This window comes from Hipposideros armiger, unplaced genomic scaffold (assembly GCF_001890085.2).
Source record: "Hipposideros armiger isolate ML-2016 unplaced genomic scaffold, ASM189008v1 scaffold_617, whole genome shotgun sequence".
NCBI lineage: Eukaryota > Metazoa > Chordata > Mammalia > Chiroptera > Hipposideridae > Hipposideros > Hipposideros armiger.
The window spans coordinates 698,489-726,118 of NW_017731967.1; the positions used below are offsets into that span (position 1 = coordinate 698,489).

Here is a 27,630-nt window from a genome sequence, read left to right on the forward strand (position 1 = left end):
CCCCGGCGCGCGAGTCGGCCCCTCTGCCCCGGCTCCTCCCCGCGCGGGCGGGCGCTCCGCCGCGTCCCCGCCCGTCGGTCCGCCCGGCCCGCCTGGCTGCAGACGGGGCCTGGGCGACCGCGCGGGGAGCTCCAAGCCTGCGGGCGTCGGGAGGCGTCAGCGCTGCCGCTGGCCCGCGGCGGGGCCCGGATTGCGAGCCGGCCGGGGCGACGAGGCGGCGGCACCATGTTCTCCCTCAAGCCGCCCAGACCCACCTTCAGGTCCTACCTCCTGCCGCCGCCCCAGGTAAACAACGCCCTCCCCGCCAGTGCCCCTGCCCTTGGCGGTTCCGTGGAGCCGCCGGGCCGGCCCAGAGGAGCGGGGGAGCCCCGGGAGGCCGCCGTCGTCTCCCGGTCCCCGGCCGCGCGGGTGCCTGAGCCGGGGCGCGGGGAAACGCGCCTGCTCGGGGGTCCCCACCGGCTCGGGAGAAACTTGTAAAACTCCGTCGCAGCCATTCTGCGCCCGGACACCCGTGGTCCGTCGTTTTGCCGCGTCGAGTCACCCAAGGGAGGTTCGGAGCTGGGTTTGCTAGCCTGGCGACGGTCCCCACTGTAACCGCCAGTGTGGCTTGTGGGCAGCTGCTAGAGGGGGTTACCTGTCTGTCGTGAAATGTGAACACCTGGACTCAGCATGGGCCGTTTTGATATTTTATTGTCAGACTCCCAAGTGGATAACGAGCAGATCTTTTAAAAAGCTTGGTAAAAATGTGAAAGAATTTAAGTGTGGGGGGTATATGTGTCTGTCGCATATGTCATCACTTAGAAAACAAAATTTGCTTTGGTATGTCACGGGGGGGGGGAATTTTGATTTTGACTTATTTTGCTAATGTGTTTCAGACGGATGATAAGATTAATTCGGAACCGAAGATTAAAAAACTGGAGCCAGTCCTTTTGCCAGGTAAACATTAGTGCTTCTAACAGATACTTTTAGTAATACGTTTTGGTTTAAGATTGCTCTACTGATTATACCATGTGGTTAACTTTCCTTCTCTAGTTACTTTAAACTTTATCGAGTTAAAGGCTTAACGACTGAGGGGGCAATAAAAAAAAGTTGGTTAGAATGAAACAACAGTATGAAAAAGTAATGATTAATTGGTGTTTGTCCTTGAAAATTTAAGCATTATAGAAAATTGTCAAGAATATCACTACCTCCTTTCCCCCCCCCCCTTTTTTTTCCCTCCTGAAATGTTCTTTTTTAAAGCAATCTCCAGTTGCTTAGGTAGTGAAAGTACTCAGCCCTTCATGCCTGTCTGCAACTTCGTGCATTAATGATTAGTAGTCAAATCATCATTTTAATAGTATAAAAAGCGACTTTTATTGTGTCTGGGTCTCTGGACCAATAACAAAGCTTAGTGAACTTTGAGTTACTTACTTGGCAATTGTTTTTTGAAGGTGTCAGCTGTATTTGCAAATTGACTTGTTTCAGCTTAGAAAGGCAAGGCACTTCCCAGCAGAGGCACTATTGACATTTTGGGCTGGTAATTCTGTGTTTTAGGGGGCTGTTCTGTGCATTGTAGGATGTCCAGCAGCATCCCCGGCCTCCACCCACTAGATGCCAGTAGCACCCCCTTCCACCTCTTAGCTGCGACAACCAAGATGTCTCCAGCATTTGCCAAAACTGCCCCCGCTACCCCCTGGGCAAAATTTCCTCCCTGTGGAGAATCACTGGGTTAGAACCAAATTTACTTTAGAGGTAGAGGTAGGAATTGGTGGTAGGTAGTAGTTTAAAACATATGAAATATTTGATTGGTATTTTGAATTGTATAACAATTGTGTAATAATTAGGAAAAGTCAGTTGTTTACTCTGATTTGGGGGAAGTAGCCAGATACTTAGGAAAGCGTGTTTTGAACCTGAAATGTAATCAAATACCAGTTTGTATGGCTATGGTCAACATTTAAAAATCTCAGTCATTACTTAGTACTAAGTCTAGTATAAAGAATAGACCTTTTTAGGTAGTCATTTAACAAATAGAGAACCATTACACTTTGTGCTATAAAATGTTAAATATTAAGTAGGAACAGTCACATTAAAAACATCAATCTGTGGTTCCATATTCTAGACCCACAATTTAAAAGTTGTTGTAAACTTTATTATGGGAGTTAGTTAAAATTTTGTCCCTCCATGTTGTTAATGCTTTGTACCCAAGCAGTGTGAGCTAGGTAATCCTTCGTACTTTTCCTCAGAGTGAACAATAACATTACTCAGTAACTTTCTCTCCCTGGGTGTGCTGTGTTTCAGTCTTAGTCATTCCAGGCGTTTAAAAGCCGGCTGTGGAAATAGTTCTCACCTTGAATGAGTGCTTGTGAGCCATTGAACTCTGGCTTCCTTTACTCTGTCTGAACAGGCCCGTTCTTAGGCTTTGATTCTCCCCTTCTGCTATGATGATTGGACACTAATATAAGCGACATGCTCTTAGCTACACATGGTAGTGCGTGATTTTCTAAAATTAACTTTTATGTTTAAGATATGCTCATGAAAAGTGTTAACATCAGTAAACTTGAACTTTACATGGAAGGATTATCTGTTCTATAGAATTAACTAAAAACGTACCTTTCTACTAAATAGTCAGTTTTCTGGGGGAAGATGTAAACCCACTTCCTGACTGTAAATGGTTCACTTTTCCTAGAAATCGCAGCCAAATCTAGATCTTCTGGCCTGTGTGAATTTTTCTTGCGTTGGCTCTGTATTTGCATACACGTGGGCTCTGGGCCCCCAGCATTCTAGTTCCACCTAACCTATTCCTTACAGAACATTTAGCCAACCCTTCATTAGTGCACCTTTTGCCTTCCTTCCAGCCCCTTCTGTTCTTAACTTCTCATCCTGACCTTCCCCCACTCTTCCCGCTGTCTTTCTGTCTGGCCCCCCCGTCACGGTCTCTAGTTCCTGCTGCCCCTCTCTTGTCGCGTCTCTGACTCCCACTAGAACTCCTGGTGCTGCGTTGGTCTGCAGCTGCGACCTTACCCATGAAATGGGTAGGGCAGGTGAGAGTGAGGGAGGCATTGATGGTCTGGCCTTCATGAGTCAGAAACTAAGAGAAAGCTTGGCCAGGTCACCTGTGGCTTTCCACAGGCGCAAGGAACAAGAAGGAATTGTTCAGAGACAGCGTTGCATGTTAGGCTTCGGTTGGCATCATGCCTTAGGTTCAAGGATATCCTACTTCAGTTGCCCAAAGTTTGAACTTTTAATTCAATACGCAGATGAAAATTAGAACACAAAATCAATTGTTTATTTGTGTGCAGTTACAGAGTGCTCTGCTAGAACTTAACAAGGCAAAATTTAAAATGATCTTCAGCTTTTATTGAGCAGGGAACACAGAAGAAACTGGCTAGTAATTAAATTTAGATTGTGGTTTACATTAGTCATTTTCAACTTGCCCGGCTCAGGAAGCCCCTTAAGGTGGAGATTGTACCTAAGTCAGATTTGTGGCCCTAAGGCCTGGCATAGCATGCACTGAGATGTTGAGTGAGCGGCGATGACAGGACGCCTCAGACCACCTGCTTCAATTGCTCCCATAGCCACGCACACACACAGACAGACCAGCTCCCTGATTTAGCAGTAAGAGGAAGACTGTTATTTTATGCAGCACTGCCTCTGTTCTTTCCCAAACACACTGCTCAAGAAAAGCATGTCTGGGCCTGGAATGGAAATACAGTGCACAATTGAAGCCACTAGCCTTTGCCTGGACTTTCTTGTCATGTTCCTATCATTATGTGAATCTCATCTCTTAATGGTTGTATACGTGTAAAATTGCCCCAGTTTTTGAAAATAGGGAGAGTCTGAACTTCAAAGTGTGTGTGTGTGTGTGTGTGTGTGTGTGTGTGTGTGTGTGTGTGTCAGTGTCAGCAGATACTTGTTAAGAGTGAGTACTGTAGACTGCTTACATCTCTTGTTTGATGGCTGCTGGGTCAGCTCAGTGATCATGTGTGTACTCCAGGGTGTCTGGCTCTGCTAGATGGGGAACGTGCCGGAGCGGTAGTGCACCTGGGTGCAGCCAGCCTGGGGCAAATGCCACGCTGCCATTAGGCAGGAAGAGATTGTGACCTGGATCAGTGGTTCCCAGATTCCAACCACTGCCTGGCAGCCATCAGATCGGGATGAAGCCTTTACCAGCCCTTGGTCAAGTTGAGAAAATGAAGAAAAACGCAGCTGTTTTCCATAAAAGCTATATTGATTTGCTTTAGAGGATTGTCCTTTATTCTGAGGTTATGTCCTTCTAACTTCTTTGGTGTAGATAGGTTCTTCTGTTAAATGATAGTGACTATGGCTTTTAAAAAAGCTTTGAAGTTAGCAAAATAAAAGGTTAAGAACTCTGTGGGTCCCCTCAATTGTTTTTGTAGTATACCCGATTTGTGGAATCTGCACTGGAGACCACTCGATGAAATTGTTATAATATCGGTCCAAATCACTCAGAGGACATCAGTTATTTTGTTTGCCTGGGAGTCTTTTCCACTGTCGTCTGAAAAATGCGATTACACAGATTACTCCTTCCCACCTCTGTCCAGCCTTGGGCTCCAGTGTGGCTGGCAAAGATAATGAGCCACCCAGCCTGCAGGCACGGGCACCGTTTGCCTGTGGGTGTTTTCCGATTGGTACCGAGGGAACAGATTCTCTGTGGTAGAGCTGGTCGTTCCAGAGAACCTGTCCTAAACAGTGAAGTCACGTTGAGAGAGGCAGAGGCAGAACGCAGCAGAGGGAGAGGCCTGAGGGCATTCAAGTTCCTGGGATCCATTTTCTTTCAAGTCCAGCTACACAAAAGCCACAGAACTTGTCTTTCTGCTAAGCTGGCTCTGGGCTTGTTTCTGACCCTTTCAGCTAAGATCCTTAACTAATATGTAACAGGTTACTCCTCATAGCGGCCCATCAGGCACCAGCACCTTCCTGTGACCGACGAGAAGCCAAGAAGCCATAGTTGCAGAGGCTGCACAACTAGCATGTGCAGAGCCGGCGCCCTGAGTGGACTCCGGGCTCTGCCTTTAACCTCTGAGCAGCAGGGCCTGGCTGACTGCACTGGTGACAGTAGGGGACCCAGTTACACTTTGGAACTGGATGGAGGGGATTGCATGTCAGCCAGTGAGGTAAAGAGAGCTCTGTCCTTGCCTCGCCCCTCCCACGGCAGTGACAGATTTTGCCTGGCTTGAGGAGCAGCTTTCAAACCATTTCAGCTGCCAGCAAGTGGAATGCCTTGGGAGGCAGTGGACTTCCTGTCACTGCCCATGCTGAAGCAGAGGCTGCTGGGATGCCAGCCGCTTTGTCATGAGGATGTGAGATTTGCAGTGAGTGGGGCTTGCTGGCTGCTTCTCTCTTCTGAGTGGGGCACATGATCTTTAGGCTGATGAGGGGGAGGGGGGATGACTTGAAGTGCTGTGGCTAACAATGAGTTAATTGTTCAGCAGGCTCTGGACGCGTGGTCCATGCTGCTGGGCTGAGGAGTAAAAAGCTGAGAAAGATAGGGTGCTGCCCTATGGTTTCAGCTCATTGGGTAAATGCCCCAGTAGAGGAGGGCAGAGGTGGTGGGGGCTCAGAGGAGGCTCACCTGAGCTGGATTTGGGGGGCAGGGAGGAAAGGACCCCTGCTGTGCATCTTGAGTGCCTTGCTGGGGGGGGGGCTGTGCTTAGGCTGTCAGCTCAGCTCTCTCTCTCTTCCCATCAACAGCGCCAGCAGCACTTTCATTACNATTGGGTAAATGCCCCAGTAGAGGAGGGCAGAGGTGGTGGGGGCTCAGAGGAGGCTCACCTGAGCTGGATTTGGGGGGCAGGGAGGAAAGGACCCTGATTAACTTTCATTTTTGCCTTGGGGGGGGGGGGGCTGTGCTTAGGCTGTCAGCTCAGCTCTCTCTCTCTTCCCATCAACAGCGCCAGCAGCACTTTCATTACCAAGATTAACTGTTCCATTGATAATGAATGCACTGATTGTCAGAGTCCTTTGTAATCCGATCAGAAAAACATATGACCATGGAGCCATCTGGAAAATGAAAACAGCCATTGTTGGAGAGATGTCTTGTGTATTTTTTGACATATTCATTCCTGTATGTACCATTTATGTGTTCTTCCTTGTTTTCTGCCTCACTGTAAGTCCTACTTCCTCAGCTGGAATGTGAAAGGCAAAGCCCTTCTTTTTGGGGTTTGTCATGTTTTGTTTTTTAATACCTTTTTGTAGATAGGCTTTAGAGATGACTGTAGGCTGATTTTTGTAGTATTTTAATTCATAGGTACATGGCTTTTGAAAGACCCAAGGAACTGTGAACAGTGCAACCAGCTGTAGTATCTGAGCATTAGGTTTGCACCCCACCTTGCAAACCTTCAGCTTGGAGCTGCCTGCTCCCTGGGCTGCTGCTGCTGCCATAGCTTAGGGCGGCATTTTGTTAGTCACCTCCTGGGTCTGTCTGTACCTTGCAGCTCCTGCTCAGAAACGGTTCCTGAACCTCATAGGTAAAACCCTGTTTAACAGGATCAAATCAAAATTCTTTGACCTCTGTCATTTGCTAACACTCCACCTTGCTGACCTCCTCACTGTTCTCTATATAGCACCCTTATCTGCAGTTTAGCGTTCCATGACTTCAGTTACCCGTGGTCACACACCATCCGAAAATATGAAATAGAACATTCCAGAAATAAAGAATTCCTACATTTTGAATTGTGCACCATTCTGAACAGTGTGATGAAGTCTCCAGCTGTCCCGCCCCACCGCCCCATCCCTCGGGGGACATGAATCATCTCTTTGTCCAGCATCTCCATGCTATAGACACTCCCCACCCGTCAGTCATTCAGCAGCTGTCTCATTTGTCAATCAGATCAGTTTTCAGAGAGAGACCACATGCACGTATCTTTTATTACTCTATGTTGTTATAACTGTTCTATTGTTGTTACTCTCTTACTGTGCCTAATTTATAAATTAAACTTCATTATAAGTAGGTATGGATAGGAAAAAACATAGTATATATAGGGTTCAGTACTATTTGCAGTTTCAGGCCTCCACTGGGGGTCTTGACCTGTCCCCGCTGTGGATAAGGGGGGACTGCTGAGTTGATACTTGCTTCAGTCAGCCTGGTTCCTCCTTTCTCTCTCCCAGTTTCCTTATTCCTAATTTAGGCCTTTGTTACTGTTGCTAGCACACTTTGTCTCTATCTCAGCCCTCTTGTCTTCAAGATTTCCTTCTCCTCTCTTCCTAAAGTCTGCACTGCACCCTTCCTTCCTGCTGCCGCCATTGTGGGTGGCCCTGACCGGTCCTGGTACTGGATCACGTGTGTTATTGTGCTGTGTGTGACCTGCAGAACAGACCCTGTTAGTGCACACCCCTGACGGCATTGTTTTGTGTTTGTCTTCTATGTTGTTTCAACCATCCTAATAATTTTTAGGCCACTTTAGTTCCTGAACTTATCTGCAGCTAAGGTGATAGCTGGTCCCAGTTTGCCCATCACTGCCCTGGCTTTAGTGCTAGAAGGCCTCCCAGTCTCAGGCGGTCTGGGACAGTCAGGACCATATGTGTAGCCATGATTGAGTTTGGGCCTAAACACATTCCATAGGTTAATTAGTCAGTGCGCACAGTGAGGCTTTGTCCTAAACTGTTTTCCAAGCTAAAATTTATGAGAAAAATCATTTTTATTCATCAAGCAGATTGACTTTCTAAATGTGTAAGGTATGATGAAAGACAGTATGACATGGTTTTTTGGTTCTTGGGGAGTGAAAAACTTTCCCAGCTGTACCATTTGGAGATGTCTTCAAGGGTCTTGAGAAAATAAACTTTAATGATTCCTTGATTCCTTCCCAGGTTGTTGTAGAAACGCTTTGCCCCTCGTCTTCTAATGTAACTAGCTCTACTATGGCATTTTTGCTTACCCCACAGTGAAGCTAAGTCCCTAGTTCTTTGTCTTCAATGAGGCCTCCCTGTGGCTTTCCCCAGTGGTGTGCTAGGAAGTGCTTGGTGGTGAGAGCCCTGCCACCATGGTGGAGTGCAGACTGTTAACCTGGTGGCATTGGGCACGGAGCTGGGCCAGGCGAGCTGTCAGCGCACCACCGGGCTGCCGCCTAGAAAGCCCAGGAGTCCAGTCTCCTTGAAAGCTTCCGGGTCTGGGGAGTTTTGGAGCTTTTGTTACCATGTTTCCTCTTCAAGGTCTTTAACTGAAAATGTAGCAATAACTCTCAGTGCTCTATCTGCGGGATCTAACCTCTCTAGGAAGAGGACACTCTGTATCTTTTATCTTTCCTGTCTATCTGCTAGTTTTCCCCTTCCCACAGTACTGTGCAGTACATGGCAGTAGCTTAGGACCGGCGACTCCTTTTTTTCCTTAAGAGTTCTGAGCAGAAAGCTGTTCTGTGAGTAGAGAGCCACGCTACGTGATCTAAAGTTTTTAAAGACTGGTTCTGTGTGAACAAAATTTGGTGTTATCAGATACAACTTGAGTCAGGTTAACTTGACACTTACTTAATGATATGCTTATAATAATGAGACCCAATTGTAGCATCTACCCATAAATACCCTCCGTTTCTTCTTCCCCTCTACTCCTCCCTCCTTCTCTGTCCCGTTCTTTCTCTCCCAGGGGCCCATTTCCAGTCTCCACTCCAAGAAAAAGCTGTGTGACAATTTTCCCTAAAAGACTATGGCCCAGAGAGTCCCTCTTTTATTTTTTGTTGTTTATTGTCCATTCTTCAGTAGTTTTATTTTAAATGAATTTGGATTTATACAAGAATATAGGCAGTGAACACATACTCTTCACCCAGCTCCTCCTAATGTTAATACCTTATAACCTTGATAAATTTGGCTAAACTGAGAAATTAACAATGATATTAACTACACTGCAAGTTGTACTCACATTTCTCTAGTTCTTTCACTAACGGCCAGTATCTGTTCCAGTATCCCATACTGCATTTAGTCATCGCGTCTCCTTAGGCTCTTCAGTCTGTGATAATTTCTCCCTCTTTACTGATGGACTGATGAATTCTTTCATGTTGGCTCCTGTACCCGTTTGAAATGCCATTTCCACCCCCTCTCTTCTCCCTTACTCTCTGAACCTCCCCGCTTCCTTTCTGCACCCCTGCTCTCTTCCTTTCTGTACCCCCTCTTCTGTCTGTGCCCCCTTCCTTCCTTTCTGCTCTGGAGTCAGCCATTTCTGCAGGGAGCCCGCGTCCCTTATTGGAGCATGGCACTTAACTACCGTGACCTGCATGTGAATGTGCTTTGCTGCTGCAGTGTCACCTCTTCAGGCCTGTTCATGGGACAGAGTGGGAAATATCCATGTGCACACTAACCCGTGTGCACACACATCGCTTCTTGTTTCTGGGTCTCCATCTGGATGTGTGTCATGATGAACCTGAGTTCATACGGACATCTCAGACTCTATTGTAGTCCCCCAGCTCGTTCATAGCGTGGGGGTTTGTGTTGCTTTTCCCGGTGGAGTGTGGGTAGTGGGAGCGGTCAGGCTGGCTTTCCAGCTTACCTTCTGATGAGCATGTCAGCTCCCTGGGGAGAAAGTCATAGACACGTCCTGGGGGCAGGTGTGGGTCCTCGTCACTGCCAAGTGGCCCCCAGAGCTCTCAGAGCCCCGCACCACTGAAGGCCGAAAAAACCTGCCCTCTGACAAGACATAGTGCGTGCTGCTTCTCAGCCTTGTTTCACATGTTAAGAGATGTCCTTTAGATGACCATCTCCAGCTAGCACAGAGATCGGCAAACATTCTCTGTGAAGTACCAGCCAGTAAATGTTTCAGACTTTGGGGGCGGGCCGTAAGGCTTCTGTCACGAGTCCTCAGCTCTGCCTTTGTCCCGTGAAAGCAGTCATAGATGAATGAGCATGGCTGTGTTTCTGTCCCATTGTATTTACACCAACCAGGGGTTCTGGATCTGGCCCACGGGCTGTGGTCCTCAACCCCTGGACCCGTTAATTGCAATCTTCTCCTTTTACCTGTGCTGTTCTCACTGCTTTCCTGGGCTTGGCGAGTTTACGTTTGGGTCATTGTCAGAGGATCGGGCTGCGGGAGAAGGAAGGCTGTCCCTGTGTGCACATCATTAATGCAGTTAGCTGATGGTGCTGGTGGGGCTGTGGTGTCCGGTCCTACCAGCCCTCCGTCTCCTGTCCGTCCGTCTACCCCCGTCTCAGGAACCTGAAAACCCAGCATGGTGTTTTCTTTTTCTTAAAGGAACTTCTATGTAAGTATAGGCACGTAAGAAATATGTATGAATCATAGGTGTCACAACTGGGTGAATTTTTGTAGTCTGTTTGGATGAGTTTGCTAGTCAAAAAAACAGTGGCCAAGCATGCAGGATGTCGCTTATGCCCTGTGGGCCAGTGGTTTGGGATAAGGACATCACTGTCACAGCAGAGGGCCCTTTGCCTGCCTGCACTGGGAGTAATGAATTTAGTGTGTTACCAGGGGCCTCTTATAACTGGTAGCTAAGATTTCCTGGTGAGAAGAGAGGGTTGAATATTCAATAGCCCAGGTTCTGTTGTGGGAGTTGGTAAACATCGTGTTCAAGGAACTGGAGAAGATTTCACTTTTACGTATTTGAATTATTTGATGAGTTTCAAGGTATATTTTTCTCATTGTTAATTTTTTCTCAGAATGCAGTGAAGACTGGTACTTTGACTCTTTCATTCAATATTGGTGCTTGCTATATCTTAGAACGTTTAATTTTATAAAAGTATAGAGAAACAAGTTTTGGATTTGAAATCAGAATACTTGCTTTTAAGTTCCAAATTTACTTCTCACTGTTTAAAAAATCTTAGCAAAGTGAGTGATACAGCCTCTTTGGGTCCAAGCCTCTTATCTGCCTTTCTTACCATGCGGGTTGTTGAAGGAATCAGAGAGGAAAAACGCTGAGAAACTCCCCCTGGGAGACCCCACAGCTCTCTGCGAGTGTGAGGCACGCAGCGGCAGTCCTGTGCCTGTTTTTTCACGTACATTTGCTCAGAGTACATTTGCTCAGACGGTTCTTTCCGAGCCCCCCAGCTGTTTGGCCACATGACATGACTGGTTTCTGTTCTGCCTGGACCAGCTTCTGTTAAGGTTGTGGTTGTTTGGTGAGGCAGCAGTAATAAAGGACTTCATTCGTTCAAATGTTCGCTCCCTTAACAGGCCCGAACCCTACCAGTGACCCTGGAGATGGGCTGCTTAAAAATGTCTCTGGGTCTAGCTGAGACTTTGAAATTAAGGATTAATGATGACTAAGCTTTAAACAAATTATAGAAAATTTGTCTTTTCAAAGGACATTGTAACTTTTGTGTTCTTGTATCCTTTAATCTTTCCTTTTAACTCTAAAACTATTTTAAAGTTTTATCACCAAGTTATAATTTGAGTGCAGAGGGAAACTCAGTTTGGCTTTGTGGAATATACTTAAAATAAGTAGAATGCATTATTAATTTTGAACTTAAAAGCTGCACTGTTCTCATCCCTTACAAAAAGAACTGAAGACATTGGTCTGGGAGATCTAGTCATATGTTAATAAAATACAGTATTCTATCATAGTGCTCCAGAGGAGAGGGCATAGGTTCCTTTAACAGAGGGAAGTGGTGCCACTTAGTGGAGAGTGCAGACCTGGGCTCAGCCTTTCCGCTTGAACCGGCTCAGGCCCTCGCCTCGTTTCTGTGTCTTAACAGACAGGGTGCGTGTTGTCACTGTAACTTCTGTGGGGATGAAAGTGCCCCTGGTTCTGATGGGCATCAGTGTTCCTTCTCACTGTCACCATCATGAAACAGTCCTTCTGGGTCACATGCTGACTGTGGACACTTCATAGTGTACTTGTAGCTCACACAAGGCTATTTTTCTGTTTTGAAAGGAGAAATCGTCGTAAACGAAGTCAATTTTGTGAGAAAATGCATCGCAGCGGACACAAGTCAGTACGATTTGTGGGGAAAGCTGGTCTGCAGTAACTTCAGAATTTCCTTCCTTACGGATGACCCAATGCCATTACAGGTGTGTCTTTGTATACTGTTGGATCCTGTCAGGCTTTTGACTCTGAGAGGTACCTATTGTTACATGAAAGCACGGGTATGGAAAATTATAATGCAGTGATTAATAAGTGATTAACATAATGTTTGGAATGTATTACAATTCAAAATAAAGTTTAAGGAGAATGTTGAGGCTTGAAGAGTAGAATTAGTGAGATGATTTTAAGTCACCTTTCTTTGTTTATCCTCCTCGATCATTGCTTATATACCCTTTTCAGTAAGGGAGTTGTTATTTCCTTTTTTCCAAACCTTTTAACCTGCCTATAAAAACAAAGATATCCTTTTTATTAATCATAAGGAGAAAAACTTAATTATTTAGCAAATAATCTTATAAATGCTGCATTTCTTTGCAAATTTCATAGTATTTTTAACTAATTTGTTCTTTTCCAAAAAAGTTAAATTCTAATTTCAAATTTCTACTACAGTTAGAGCGAAAAAAAGTATTGATAAAGGTTTTCTTTAGTAACTCTCTTACTATTTTATATTCTTACTGGGAAAAAAAGTTTCTTATAATTTTGTTTTTTTTAAACTTCAGACATTTGTTTAATTGACTTAAAAACCCCATGATTTGTCCTTAGCTCTTATTTTCTATTTTAATTTGTAAAGTGTTAAACACTTTTACTTCCTAGACCTTTACTTGTCATAATAATTGTCCTCTCATTAAATATTTGAATATTAACTGTAAACTTTTGACTGAAATGTCTATGGATAAGCATATTTCATGTAGTCTTCATTAATTTACCAGAATATTTACTGTGTATTTGTGTGTTTGTTGCGGTCTTCTGTAGGTAATTTAGACTAAATTTAAGGCATTTATAGGTACCTAATATGTAGACACACTAGTTCATTTGGCTGTAGACTATAGTTTTTCTCTTTGTTTTTAGCTTCATTTTGATAACGAGCCTTAGATTTCACTGTAAATGAGACACATATCCTTGGAATAGCTTAAATCTAACACTACTAATAGGAAAAATAAATCATTGTCCTACTGACAGCAAGTTAGCCATGTCAGCTCTGTCCTTAGTTTAAAAATGTGTATAAAGTGTTTGTTGACAGGTGAAGAAGATAAGCTGTAGTTTGCCTAAAGATTTTTATTTCTAGTAGACTTTCTGCTCCAAACAGAGTTGTTTTCTACCCTGAAACCTCTGCTGTGAAAATCAAGCCATGATTCCCCCATTAAAATCTGATGACCTAGGAATCCCTCTTTCTTTGTTATTTTAGTGACAGTTGAACTAGAACTAGGCATGCAAATGTTTGCCTGTAAAGTGACTGACAGTATTACATATCTTGGATATTATCATGATGTTGTAATGTGTTAATTTAACCTAATTTCATTTTTTAATGTGTGGGAGAAAAGATAGAGAGAAGGGGAACTATTTCTTTCTTTGTCCCCTTGCATTACTACTGAAGTGTGTTCCAAGATGCCACAGCCTTAGAATTGTCATAGCTGCAGAGGCAAAGCTTTTTGTTCATTTTAGATGGTTGTAATTTCTCATCACACCTAAAGGTAATATTACCATTGTGAGCTTACTGGGAAATGAATGAATGTGAACATATTTTGTGTTTCAGAAATTCCATTACAGAAACCTTCTTCTTGGTGAACATGATGTCCCTTTAACATGTATTGAGCAAATTGTCACAAGTACGTATTATTCTTTACTCAGCCCCTAAAAGCTGACTGTGCTCTGGAAAAATTGCTTGATGATAATCAAATACTTGGGTTGGAGTTGAATTCTGTAGGTTTTTTTCCAGGAACATAATGAATGAGAGAGGTCAAGAAATTATTTTAAAATGGAGATACAGAATGTATAACTCTTATATTTTCTAGCATTCGTCCTCTTTTAAATTAAAATGTTAATCATGAAATGTATCTAGATGGTGGTGGTTGTATGCAAAGCATCATTTAAAATATCTTCAGAAGCAAAGTCAGAACCGACTTCCCCAAGTTATACCGTGTTTCCCTGAAAATAAGACCAGGACTTATATAAATTTTTGCCCCAACAGTCTACATTTGTTCATTTATTCATGTACAAAAAAAATCTACATTTATTCAATCAGTTATGTGTGGCTAACGATCTTAACTGGGGCTTATGTTTGGGGTAGGGCTTATATTACGAGCATCCTGAAAAATCATGCTAGGGCTTATTTTCTGGTTAGGTCTTATTTTAGGGGAAACAGTAGGGATCACAGACAGTGTGAGCCCCAGAGAAGCGGTGCTCGGGGGTGGGTGGCCTTCCACTGTTACTAGTCAGAGTTTGTTAAAGCACTAGCGAGTGAGTGACAAAAATGTTTACACATTTTCATTTTTTCTTTATTTTTTTCATTTTTAGTAAATGACCACAAGAGGAAGCAGAAAGTCCTAGGCCCCAACCAGAAACTGAAATTTAATCCAACTGAGTTAATTATTTATTGTAAAGATTTCAGAATTGTCAGATTTCGCTTTGATGAATCAGGTCCTGAAAGTGCCAAAAAGGTAATACTTTTTTTGTTGTTGTTAAATTTTATCAGGTTCTGGGTTTTGCACTATACTTAGCAATTTCAGTTCTGTATGGAATTTCTCATTTCTTAATTGCTCAGATTTTTTTGTTTTTAGAGAAAGTTATCCATTACCTCCTTAAGCAAAGTCAAAGCCAAGGATGTTAATAGAATTCTTTCCTCCGCCTAGTTTATGGCTGCTTTAAAATAGTCTATATAATTTTTTTATTAGCTCTTAAAATATGAAAACCTATCATGTGGAGATTAGTATATCTTTTACATTAAGACCATTACCAGCTGGTTTCTGCCTTGGTTAAAAGATTGAAAAAATGGAGATACATTGAAATTGAGGTTTGTTGAGATTTAATTCAGTACCTCAGAACTTTACCAACAAACTAAAAGTTAGCCTTAGGTTACATAGGGTTAAGCAAATACATAGTTATGCGAGGGGCCTAATAATTATTAATGCTTTAAAGAAATCTTAATTAATCTAAGTGATATTCTACAGGGGCGCTAAAAGCTAGGGGCTTTTTAATTGGCTGTTTCCCCACTCTCTGTGAATGTTTGTTGCCTATTGGTGGAGTAAGATTCAAGGGCAGAAACCCCCCTGTGAAGCCACGTTCTGGCTTCAGCAGAGGAGTCAAGCCGGTGGGCCTCATGTCCCTGGTCCAGTCCATGGTGCCGCAAACGCAGAGAATAATAACGCAGTTGCCAGGAGAAGCCTGTTTCCATATATTGAGACTAAATGAACCAGTGCCTCAGGGAAATGGGAAGTTGTTTTCTCACAAGTGAGTCAGCTTTTGCACCACCAAAATCTGGGTGCGTTTGTTTTCCATGATCAGTACACTTACAGTAGTAAATTTCCTGTTGCTATCAAAATGAGGCTGTCAAAATGACCTTAAGGCAGCTGCCTGCATATCCTTTGGTGAGGAGGGGGTAGGTTTATTTTTAGAACTAGAAGCAACAGTTTCTTCACAGGAAGGAGGGAGCATGAGATGACTATCTGAAAATGCATGACCACTGGGACTGGGGTATCCAGCAGAGGGAGGAGGGAATCTGTGGATACAGGTTTTCAAGTGGAGTCTATGACCACCTTTCGGCATGCTACATTGTTGGAAATTCAACTACATAACTTTGAAAGACCCCTTTTAGCTGTTCAGTTCTGCAGTTTGTGATTTTGGCATTTTACTAATTTGACATGCCTGTTCTTCTATAGAAAGACTTTAGAATTAACTATATACTGTGTTTTCCCGAATATAAGACCTAGCTGGAGAAGAAGCCATAGCATGATTCTTCCAGAATATGGAGGGCACGCACCCCTCACATGAGGAATTTATGACCTGCTTCAGGGGGAAGGGTGCCTTTTCCACAAACTCCTTTAGCTTAAAATATTAAGCATGCTAAGGTGCCATATTTTGGCACCTAAAATCATGCTGTAGCTTATTTTCTGGCTAGGTCTTATTTTCGGGGAAACAGGGTAGTAGGCTGTATATAAAATATTTTAGCCAAGCTACTTGCTTGAACTTAAATGTACACTTGTAATTTAGTCGATCAAAGCACCAAGAATCTGTTCATGAAAACCCTTTTTCAGAATAGGGACCCCACAGAATTTACGAGATTGAGTTAGGAGAGGGTGCTTTTTAAGTAAGGACTTGATACAGTGGCCCAATAGTCTTTCAGAAAGGTTACGTCTCTCCCACTCTCCACTGTGTTTTTCAGATAACATTATTTCAGTAATTGCAAATCATAATTGGTTCTTGAGCCATCTAGATGACTTGTTGGTCATATTTGATGTCTGAGGCAGTATGCTAAGTTTAGTTAAGAAAGCATGAACAAATGAAAATTAAATAGCAGTACAAAGTAGCAACAGAAAAGATGTTTCCACATAAATGGTTAGTTGCCAGATGAATGAAACTGACATGAAGTGCTCTGGAAATCCAGTGACCCTTGTCTTGTGCTGCTGTAAGTGATGAGGGGGTACATTGAACTGTACACGGGATGGCCTTTTAATGCCCTTTCCCAAGACCAAGTTTCTGGCAAAAATTCTTTCCCCATGGTCTTAAAATACAGAAAGAATGTTACCGCAAAGCCAAAAGAGATACTCTTTTTTTGGCTTTTGTGTAGTCATAAGGCGGGAAATTCAGGAAAAAACATACAGACAATAAGAATATAAATAGAAAAAATTTCCCCTGATTTGCATGTTTACAAATGCAGAGGGTTACATCATACGTGGCTGTCAAAGCTTAATGCTTTCTTAAGTTAAAAGTAAAAATTGTAGCATACTCTTTTATTTCATGGGAAAGTTTTCATCTAAAAGTAGTTAACAATTGGGACGCTACTGCTTGATTTTACCTCCTGGAAACTTTGCACGCTCAATTTTGTCTGGAAATGCTTTGATTTTTAAGTTGTTTTAAAGTGACCAGCTGTATGTTCATGTTCAGCGTTTTAACCATTGATTAATTTTGAAATACTGAAAGCTTTTATATTTCTGTTTGAACTAGGAAATCTTAAAATGCTAAATTGGTTCACATTTTGTTAAATATTGCTCTAAAGCCTTCTGATAGTCTAGCTGCTGTTGCCTAAATTGTGTTATGACAAAATTAGGTGACTTTGTGCCACTGCGTCATTAGCATTTGTCCTCATTGTCCTTGGGCTGTAAGTAAAGATATTTGGGAAAGGTCCCAAAAGGAATTTGATAATGCAGAATTGGACCTCTAGCCTCAAAGCAATTTTGGGCCATCATTTCCTTTTGCTAATGCATTGGCCGGGAATCAAACCCAGGTCTTCCACGTGGGAGCCGAGAATTCTACCACTGAACTACCGATATTCCCCCATCATTTATTTCCTTTTGAAGAACCTTTGCTCAAATCTGAGGGTTAAAAAAATAGATTGTTTTTAATGAATTTATCACTTGTAAAATATATATATATATCTAGGTCTAGATCTAGATCTAGATATAAGGATGGTAAGTGAAAAATGTATCCTTTGTTTCCATTTTATTCTCAAATGAATTGGTTGTGAACCACTTGCTCAGCCATACTTTCTAGAAGTGAAAATTCAGCTATCTATTTAAAGAGCAGTTGACCTCCTCTGAACTGTCATTTTTGCCTTAAACCTGAGACTTACTCCTTGGTGACTTTCAGACCACAGACATGTAGGAAGGCAGTGTTGGTTGCCAGAGCGCTAGGACTCCATGAGGTTTGAGCTCCCCCAGTGTTGCACCCCGAGCTGGTCTTAGAGGAAAAGCCACCAACTCTGGGTCATTCTGGCTTCTGCCCAGACAAGGATATCAGCCTTAGTCCCCAAATCACTTCAAAAGTAGTTTAGTTTTTTTCCTGCAATAAAATATTTACCACCATTTAATGTCTTTAGTATCAAGAGTTTCTTTATTTCCTGTTATAACCAGGGCAAATGAACTACTTCAGAGGCAGTTTTTAAAGATGTAGGGTTTTTCTAAAAAAAAAAAGAATGCTTAGGGAGTACCTTACAAAATTAGAATAATTTTACATGAAAATGAGACCTACTTTTTTAAGCCTTTCAAACATAGTAAGCAGGGAGGAATGTAGTCTGAGGCTTTTTAAATGGAGTGTATGAAAAAGCTCAAGGAAGAGGGCTCCTGACTTGCTTTCTCTTCTCGGAATGTGCTAGAATGACAACATGAATGTCACCCAAGTAGCACAGTGGTATGTGCCTTTGTCTGGGTTCCCAAAGGCACCCCTTACTCAGGTTAAACACACTTGTAATTCTGCCCAACAACTTTAGTTCACCTTGTGCCCTGCCCCCCCCCCCAAATCAACCATCATGCAAGTGATTAAACTGAGTTTCAGTTTTACAGTATTTTTATAGTCTTATTTAAATGTAGATGTTATTAGATGGACTCATTTGTTTCCCGACCTTTATAAATGTGATGTTGTGCTATTTTGAAGAGCTCTTTAGAAATGAGCTAGGTTGGGTTTTGCCTAGCAGAGAGGCTCTGCTTGTTTTTGCTTTGTGGCCATAAAAAACACACTCTCATCAGTGATATGTGACTTTCTTTCGTGTAAACAAGGCCCATGACTGCTTTCTAACTGTCTCAGAGAAAGTGATATACTAGTATTCTAGGCTTGGAGCATTTTTCTTATTATATTAGCAACTAATTTCCTCAATTAAGCACAAAGCAGAAAGCTACTGAAATCTACCAAAGAGATGGCAAGAATGCAAGGGTCCTCGCGCCTTTCCAAGGGTCTGCACCGAGATCTTTCCTGGTGTCCTTCTCCGAATATTAACTGACTCTCTTCCTCCCTGACTGTAACACTTGAGACTTGAGTTCCCTTCTGCTGGACCGTCCCCTTCCTCTAGCGCTTGTGATTACCTAACTTGCTGTAGTTTTTCCTGTTTATCTTGTTAAATGTCTGTCTTCCCCACTCGAATGTAAGCTTCATGAGGATGGGTGTGTCTGCTTTGCTCACTTCAGCATCCCCAGGGCTTAGGGCATGGTGGAGGCTCTGGGTGAGTGAGAGATGGGGTCTGCCCTGGAGGAATTGAACTTAAAGATGCAAGTCCCACTTCTTATCTGCACTCATAACTGTCACGTGAATGCCTTGACAGTACAGCTACATAAGCACAGGTAACTAAAGAACAGTTTCTATTGGAACTGCTGTTATCCCAAGAAAACAGAAGGGTTTCTGCAGTTAGCACTGTGACATTGCCTGGGTCTAGGAAGGCCTGTGAACAGAGATGACAGATGAGAGAAAGCCTGCCCGGCTGAGCAGTGGCCAAGGAGGTCCCAAAAAGTGTGGGAGCCAGTGGCTGGGACTGAGGCAGATGCATGTGTGCAGGCAGGTTCTTCTCTGCCCAGAGACCACTGAGGGGGTATTGGGAAGGCAAGGGATGCCTGGTAGAGGAGGGCCAGTTTGGGGAAGAATCAAGAATATGAAGATTTAATTTATTATGCAGGTCCCTGGGAGCCTCAGCAGCTTACCCAGAGAGCAAAGTTGGTCAGAATTTCATCTTTAGAAGAGCATTCTTAAGGGTGATGGATTTTTTTAGAAGGTAGGGAAGCCCACAGAGGTGCCGTAGATGAGTGTGACTTAGGACGTGGCTCCGGTGGTGCAGAGAAATGGGACCAAAAGGGAAATAATCATGGTGCCTGAGGGACAGTAAGTGGTGGGGACCGTTTTAGGGTGCGGGTTTCAGTACCGTATTTGCCGGCGTATAAGACGACTGGGCGTATAAGACGACCCCCTAACATTTCCACTCAAAATACAGAGTTTGTTATATACTCGCCGNATTTTTTTAATCTTTGTAGTGGAAATTTGATTTTCAACAGTGTTTTTCCCTTTCTCTTTTCAGGGCGTTTCTGAAACATTCAGCAGAACTTGTGTATATGCTGGAAAGCAAGCGTGTCTCTGTGGTCCTCCAAGGTAATTCATGACTGCAAACACGGGGCACCATGCCGGCCAGCTTGGTGACTGTCTACATTCAAGTAAATTTCCTTAATCTCAGCCGTTTCTTTATACTACCACTAAATACACTCCAGGTTTTGTACATCGTTAAAAAAAAACAAAACGGTGGCACAAAGACTGCAAGCAGGAGAACAGAAAGGAGCCCAGTTTTGTGCCCACCCTTTATCCTTCCCTCCTGTATTGCGGGGAGATGGGTCACAGCCCTTACTGGATTCATACCAAGTATTCACCTTGGCAGAGCACCCTTTGTCTCTTCTCTTGCTATCTTTCTGATCATGCAGATTTTAGTTCAAAGGCCTCTGGCTCGTGCTCGATTGTGACTCTAAAGAAAGTTTGATATCGAGAATCTGACTAAATTAAATAGCCAATAATGTGAATTTTGTCTGGTAGGAACAAATTGCAATATAAAATCTTTCATGTAAGCAAAGGATAGTTGTATATTAAATAACTTTACGGCCGATAGATTGTCTAAGCTTACAGACCAGGTTTAATAAACCATTAACTACCTGATTGTACAATAAATTCACGTTGTATAGTATATGAATATACGGTCCTATTGCGGCTTACAGGAGTATTTTTACCGCCTCAAGTTCAAGTGACTTTAATAAGGTAAAGACATTGAAAACCCTTAGGGGCAGAAACAGAACAGCAGCGCACTGTATGAAATCACTGTGAACTGACACAGAGGGTATTGAATTCACAAGTGCGGCAGGGCCGGGCAGGGCAGGGATCGCTCCTCTTCCTCCCAGTGGGCGTCGTCACCCCGCGTGGTTCTGCTCTGCACATTTCCTCATGCGTTGGTCATGACACTGAAGGTCTCAGAGGAGACACTGAGCCTGTACTTCACTAGCACAGCCTTACAGATTGTTTCTAAACAATGTATTGAGGTTTAACTTACGTATTATAAAGTTTAACCATTCTGAATGTATTAATACAAATCAGTAATTTTTTGTAAATATACGGAATCCAATTTTAGGAATTTTCTGTTACCCCAAAAAGATTCTTTGTGTCCCAGCCCTAGGCAACCACTAAACTAATGTCTGCCTCTAGATTTGCTTTTTCTGGATGTTTCATAAAATGGAGTTATACAATATGTGGTCTGTTGCCTGAGCTTCTTTCATTTAATATTCATGTTTTTTGAGGTTTAGTCATGCAGCATGTGTCAGCAGTTTGTTCCTTTTTATTTCTGAATGGCATTCCATTGTTTGTAAATACCACAGTTTACTGGGATTTTGATAGGAATATGTTGACCCCATAAAGTTGAGGAGAATGCCATCTTACTATCGAATCTGCCAATCCATGAAATAAATGACTCTCTATTTACTGGGATTTCCCTTCATTTTATCAGCAGTGTTTTATAGTTCTTAGTTTCCAAGTCCTACACTTACTTTGTTATGTCTCTTCTTAAGTATTTTATTTTGAAGATATTGTGAGTACAATTATGTTCTTAATTTCAGTTCTGGTTTGTTGTGTACTCAGGTGGTTGTGTATAGAATTTTCTGTGACTGAACTGACTCGTGTTAGATTAAGTAGTTATTTTGTGGGTTCCTTAGGGTTTCCTGCATATAGAATCGTGTCTGCAGATATAGTTACTGCCTTTCTGACGGGGGTGCCTTTGATTTCTTTTTCTGGCCTTGTTTCCAGTACAGTGTGGAATACAAGTGGCGAGAGCAAACATCCTCGTCTTGTTCCTGATCTCAAAGGAAAGCAGCCAGCCTTTTGTAATAAGAGTGATGCTAGTTGTAGGTTTCTGTAGATTCCTTTTATCAGGTTGAGGTTCCCTTTCTATTCCTAGTTTGTTGAGAGTTTTGATCCAGAATGAATGTTGGATTTTCATCACATAGGTGCTTGCTGTGCATCTAAGGGGATGGCCATGTTGTTTTTGTCCTTTATTTTATTAATGTGTATGTTATTTTAATTGATTGTCAGCTGTTAAGCCAACCTTGCATTCCTGGGATAAATTCATGCATTCCTGAGGTAATTTGGTTTGCTTGTATTTTGTTGCTGACTTTTACAACTAATCATAAGGGACATGGGTCAGTAGGTTTCTTTTGATTTCTTCGGCTGGCTTTAAGATTAGGGCATTAAAAGGACACCAGCTCTAAAAGATGGGAGGGAAGTGTCGGCCTCCTTTTCGGGTGGTGGGGGACAGTCCTATTCTCCTCATTCACCTCTGAGCCCCCCGTGTGGAGTGGTCAGTAAAAAGCTTACATTGTAGTCAGTGTCCTTGACAAAACAGAGATAGATGGACTGTTCAAAGATGTCTGCCCCAAACCACTGAAGTGTAAGAACTATGAGGGATACGCTTCTATTTGGAAGATATTCATACATTTAAAAGGCCATCTCCCATTAAACACTCACTTCATTGATGTAATGAGATTTTCTAACGTGGGTTATTTTGAAGTTACAGAAGACTAAATTATTCGCTTTACCTTTCCTTCCTCGTCTCAGCATTTTTCTATGTAGTAATCATTTTCTTCCTATTTTCTTGACAGAGGAGGAGGGAAGGGACTTGAGCTGTATCGTAGCTTCTCTTGTTCAAGTGATGCTGGATCCGTATTTTCGGACGATTACTGGATTTCAGAGTCTGATCCAGAAGGAGTGGGTCATGGCCGGATATCAGTTCCTAGACAGATGCAACCACTTGAAGAGATCAGAGAAAGAGGTAACAGAGTCCCCATGCTTATTACCAGTCTGTGAATGTGACAAGATAAGCCTGGTGTCATGGTGTGAAGAGATGTTCTGTCTGGAAAGAGACGAGGTGGCTTTTTAAAATTGCACTTAGTACATCGTAGCTTCCTTAGTCTAATGGATTAGAGTCCAAATTGATGTACTTATGAAGATTACTGAAACCATATAGGCAGAAATCTGAAGAATTGTCTATTGAATTTCTCCAAGTTGAAAACTATTTGAAGAAATAATGCACTAACTCTTCTGCAAAGCAGATAGCCAGCACATTAGATATTTCTGAAAAATCATTTTGGAATATCACGTTTTCCTCAAATGAAGCGCATGTGTTAAGGATGGCAAGTTGGGGAGGGACAGCTCTGTGACATCTGTGGGGTAGTGGTTGCCTTGGGTCCACAATTAAGCTGTGAAAGGCCCTGCGCTATCTTACGGTTGGGTTGTTTCAGAGAGCGCAGCTTGGCCTGTGCTACCCTCAAGCGTAATAACGAAGATTATAATCTGAAGAAATCTCAGCAGTGAGTACTTTGCTTCTAAAATGCTCAGACTCCATGGGATGTGCTGGGGAGACGCAGTAGCTGTCATCAGCTGCTATGCTTGGGGATACAGCATGTGACCTGGCCAGGGGCTGAGGACAAGTGTTTTCTGAAACTCCAGAAGTTTCTGGAAGCTGAGCCTGCAAGGTCAACTAAAGGCTAATTACAGAAGTTGTTTTTTGGTTTTGGGTTTTGTTGTTCTAAAGAACTGTTTCTGGGATAGGCTTACACACATATTTTACTGTCCCCCATTCATATAATGACAGCCTGCTTGTCTGTTTACGTCTCCTCCGACTTCTCACGCTCCTTAGACGAGTCAGGGCTGTGACGTTTATCACGGGGGAACCCACTTTGTAGGTTTGACGTAAGCTACGTCTAATCTCCTCACATGTCCCGTCAGGAGCCAGGAGCTCTAGGCTTCCATGTTTCGCCATTAATCTCGTCCTTAATATCGGTGGCTGATTTGGAAGTCGATGCGAACACTGGAGGACACCGGGTCACTCCCTTTCCTCTGTGTCCTTGCCAGTCTCCCTTGTTCCTGCTGTTCCTGGACGCCACGTGGCAGCTGCTGGAGCAGCACCCAGCTGCCTTCGAGTTCTCCGAGACCTACCTGGCAGTGCTGGGCGACAGCACACACATATCCTTGTTCGGCACCTTTCTGTTCAACTCCCCTCACCAGCGTGTGAAGCAGAGCACAGTGAGTGACATGTGGCCGTGGCCACTTTGTTTTTATTCACAACTTTTTTTATTGGAGTTGAATTGAAGTACAGTTAGCTGCGTATTTAAAATACCTACAACTATTTCAGCTACCATTTTAAACGAATGACTGATTTTTCTGAATGAATTATTTAAAGACATAAAAATCCAGGAACCTGTTTCATTTTAATGAGTGAGTATTTTATGTATTTTTCTCTGATGTCCGTTGTTTATAATAAGCCAGTTTAAAGATATAAATCCTTTTAACACATTGTGGACCAGCAACGCAGATTTGTGTCTATACATTTAAATGCCCCGTCCTCAATGTGTTAACTTAAAGGTGCTCTTGTATGTATATTTTCATATTGGCTGTCCGGTGCATACTCAAAGCGGTCCTGTTTGAGGACATTCCCTCCCTAGGTCAGTAGGAAAAGACTACCGTATTTGCCGGCGTATAAGACGATTTTTTGGCNCTATCTGAAGTGTACCTGGCGTATAAGACGACCCCCCACTTGGAGGCATATTTTTCAGGGCCAAAAAATCGTCTTATACGCCGGCAAATACGGTATTTTGCTGCAAGAAGGAGGAGGACCGTGGCGCAGATTAGGGATGGGATGGAGACAGCGGCCTCCTAAGTTTTGTAAGCGGGACTCTCCTAGAAAGCTCTCCTGTAAGCATTGAGAAAATCCAGGTATTACGTAGGTTTCAGGAAGCTTCTTGTCATTTTTAGTCAAACTAAAACTAATGATCAGCTCTGTCTCCTTAGTTGTGTGTTTTATTTTTGTAAGACAGGGAACACTTATTCTGTAGAAAACTTTTAAATATATTTTAAACAGGAAGCTGACATGTACTTACTGGTTAATGGAATTTGCATCAGCCCACCCCAGACAGCACTAACTAGACACTGGCTAGCAACTAAACTTTCTTGCTTGCCCTCTGTCCAAAGTACATCATGCTGGCTTTATACTTTCCTTCTGAATGATACTGAATCTTTTTAAGAAGGATCTTCTGTTCTCTCCTTGTGTGTGTCTTAAATTTCTTCTTTCATCTTGGCTCATTCTAGAGTGTTCTCTCCCACCGTCTGGTCCAGGTCCTCGTAAGCACCTGGTAGAACACCACCCTTCCTTATCCAACAGCAGTGAGGATAATGAGAAGCGTATTTTCATGTATGGAGCTCCTCCAGAGGGCAGGCATGCATTCCGGTTGGTAATTCCTGCCACAGCCTTAGATATTTCACTTTACAGATGCGCAAACCGAGCCTCAGAGAAATGGCTTGACTTCTCACAGGTTACATGGCAGGTGCTTGGTAGAGAGCTAGGAGGCAAGACCTGATCTGTTCGATTCGAAAGCCCGCACTTTTCCCACCACAGGCATGGCGTCCAACCGTTTTACTTAAACACAGTTTTTTTGTTTTTGTTTTTTTATGTACCTCTTTGAGCCACCCATATGTTTTGGGGTTTCTTGCTAATTTTCATTTTTTCCAATTACAGATTTTCCATTAAGTTTAGATTTTTTAATCCAGGAGGTACGAACGTTAAAATTTCGTGCCTTACATTAAGCCTTCCAAATCGCTGGTCTTAAATTATTATAGTCCACTAACAATGAAGCTTCCCCCCCTCCCCGCCCCGAAGTAGATGGGTCACTGCCTTTTGGGAGAATTCTCCTTTAGTTTTCAAGTTTCACTTATTTGAGTAAAATTATTTTCCTGTTAAAATTCCATTCAGCAAACACTTACTGAATTCTTACCACTCACTCACTAAAGATGAAACAGTGTCTTGGGGGCAGACAGTGAGCGAGACATCTGGCCTTAGGCGCGCTTCCATGTTCGAGAGCAACAGAGAACATGTAAATAAGTATCGATAATCACTGCCCTATGCTGACGCTCCCCGTAACAAGGCCTTATTGTACATTTCATTTAACTAAGTGTGTTAAAATCAAATTCTAAATGTAGAATTTTTCCTAGGTATGCCTTGCAATAGCTCATTATTCCCAGCCAACAGACCTCCAGCTACTCTTTGCATTTGAATATGTTGGGAAAAAATACCACAATTCAGGTAAATATGAAAATATTAAATATTGTGACTAACTTTACATTGTGTAAATTTTATTCATGTTTATCAAGCCTCCAGCGACATGAGCGTCAATGATTGTAGAACTATTAGCTCCGGGCTGTTAGAGAAGTGAGCGCCATATACTAAAGGAGACAATATTTGTCAGATGATTTCTTACAAAGTGACCAGGAAGAACCTGTAAGCAGCTATAAATATAAACATAGGAATCATGCCAATATTTTACCTGCAGTCATTGGCGTTGTATTTTATGATGATGTAAGATACACCCTCCCCGCCTCCCACCCCCCTTTTAATTGGTAGCTTGAGTTAATCTTGTAAGAAAACGGGCAGAAAATTAAAACATATGTGAAATGCATGATCTTTTCTGGCAAAAGCTAAAGTCATTCAACTTTTTACTGGACTTCATTAAGGTAATCAAAGTATTGACTTTATATTTCTCAATAAGATTGATGAAAGGAAGATTAGCATTTGTCCAAAGAACAAGTATATTCCGGGTCGTTTTTATAAATGTGACGTAGTTCTGTCCACCTATCTGTGTCAGCAATGACATCACCAAGGAAAATTCCAGGCGCTCATGTAATTCTGTACATTCTTGTTATATACTAATATAACTTTAATCAACCATTTTTTTTAATCTTATAAAAAGATAGAGGGAAAACAAAGAGGTCACGTCTCATATTAGCCCCTTGTGGGTGAGTGACCGTACGTCAACGCGCTGATTGAGTCACATGTTCTCCCACTCTTTAAGGAAGAAAAATAAATCAGTTACATATTTATAATGAAATATGCATCCACCCCAGAATGGTCTGGATGGGGATCTTATAAATTATTAATTGTACTGGTCTGTTTCACTTTGTTACCTCAAAACATATGGTAGTAATTTAAATAATCTGTATAATAGAAGTATATTCCAGTATCACTATATTATAAGTACATTAAAATGTAGGAACAATACATAGTATATACATATGGGATAAGCACGTTTTCACTGCTTTAAAAGATATTTGTAAACACCATCGATGATACGCGAAAGCCATGCTTGACAGAACAAGTGGCTTTTTTCTTACGGCACTGTCGTTATAGAAATTGGATGACAAAGTATTTGTAACTTGCTTTTTCTTATCAAGATATAACTAATTGTAACCTAGCCTTGAGCAATGCAATAATTTTTAAGTTTATTTCTTAACATAAAGACAATGCACTTTCTGCCTGAACGTAAGCGTTGTGGGTCCTGCCCTCTTAGAGAGGCGAGCAGGCTTAGGCCCTGCTCGGCAGGGCTGCCATCAGTAGATGCTCGCCCAAATGGTAAGAGGAGCCAAAATGAAAGTTTCACACGATACAGGAGCTGTAGCCGAGAGTGTGAGTCCCACGTCAGTTTATGATGCAGACCAAGTCTCGATGTGCTTTCCTCTGATAGCAACGGTTCAGTCCAGGGCACAGCTCTGTGACTTCTGCACTAATGCAATAACTTGAGCTCAGTAAAAACAGGGAATTTCATTATGCTTTGGGAATGTGATGCCTGCCTCAGTCACTTTTCACAGTTTTCTTTATTCCTTGTGGGCATCTTTGGGTTAATAATAATTTAAATAGTTTATTCAACCCCTAGCTCTTCTTTTATTTTATTGGGGAATTGGGGGAAGAGGAACAGACATGTTGCTGTCGTTTTGTTCTTCAGTCTAGTTGTGGAGGACGTTGCTTCACTGGCCCAAGTTGGCACCATCATTGCGCTCTTCCCGGGCAGGG

General features: G+C 42.6%; 1 protein-coding gene across 1 annotated transcript in view; it reads left to right on the plus strand.

Annotated features, from left to right (window-relative positions):
- The first annotated feature begins 43 nt into the window (after positions 1 to 43).
- Positions 44 to 27,630, plus strand: part of MTMR10 (myotubularin related protein 10) — a 52,435-nt gene continuing 24,848 nt past the window's right edge. Inside the window, exons 1-8 of the mRNA XM_019625149.1 lie at positions 44 to 285; positions 876 to 936; positions 11,808 to 11,944; positions 13,549 to 13,621; positions 14,310 to 14,452; positions 19,742 to 19,856; positions 22,394 to 22,563; positions 23,646 to 23,816. Coding sequence (XP_019480694.1) covers positions 226 to 285; positions 876 to 936; positions 11,808 to 11,944; positions 13,549 to 13,621; positions 14,310 to 14,452; positions 19,742 to 19,856; positions 22,394 to 22,563; positions 23,646 to 23,816 — 930 coding nt within the window. The 5' untranslated portion in view covers positions 44 to 225. The remainder of the gene's footprint in view (positions 286 to 875; positions 937 to 11,807; positions 11,945 to 13,548; positions 13,622 to 14,309; positions 14,453 to 19,741; positions 19,857 to 22,393; positions 22,564 to 23,645; positions 23,817 to 27,630) is intronic.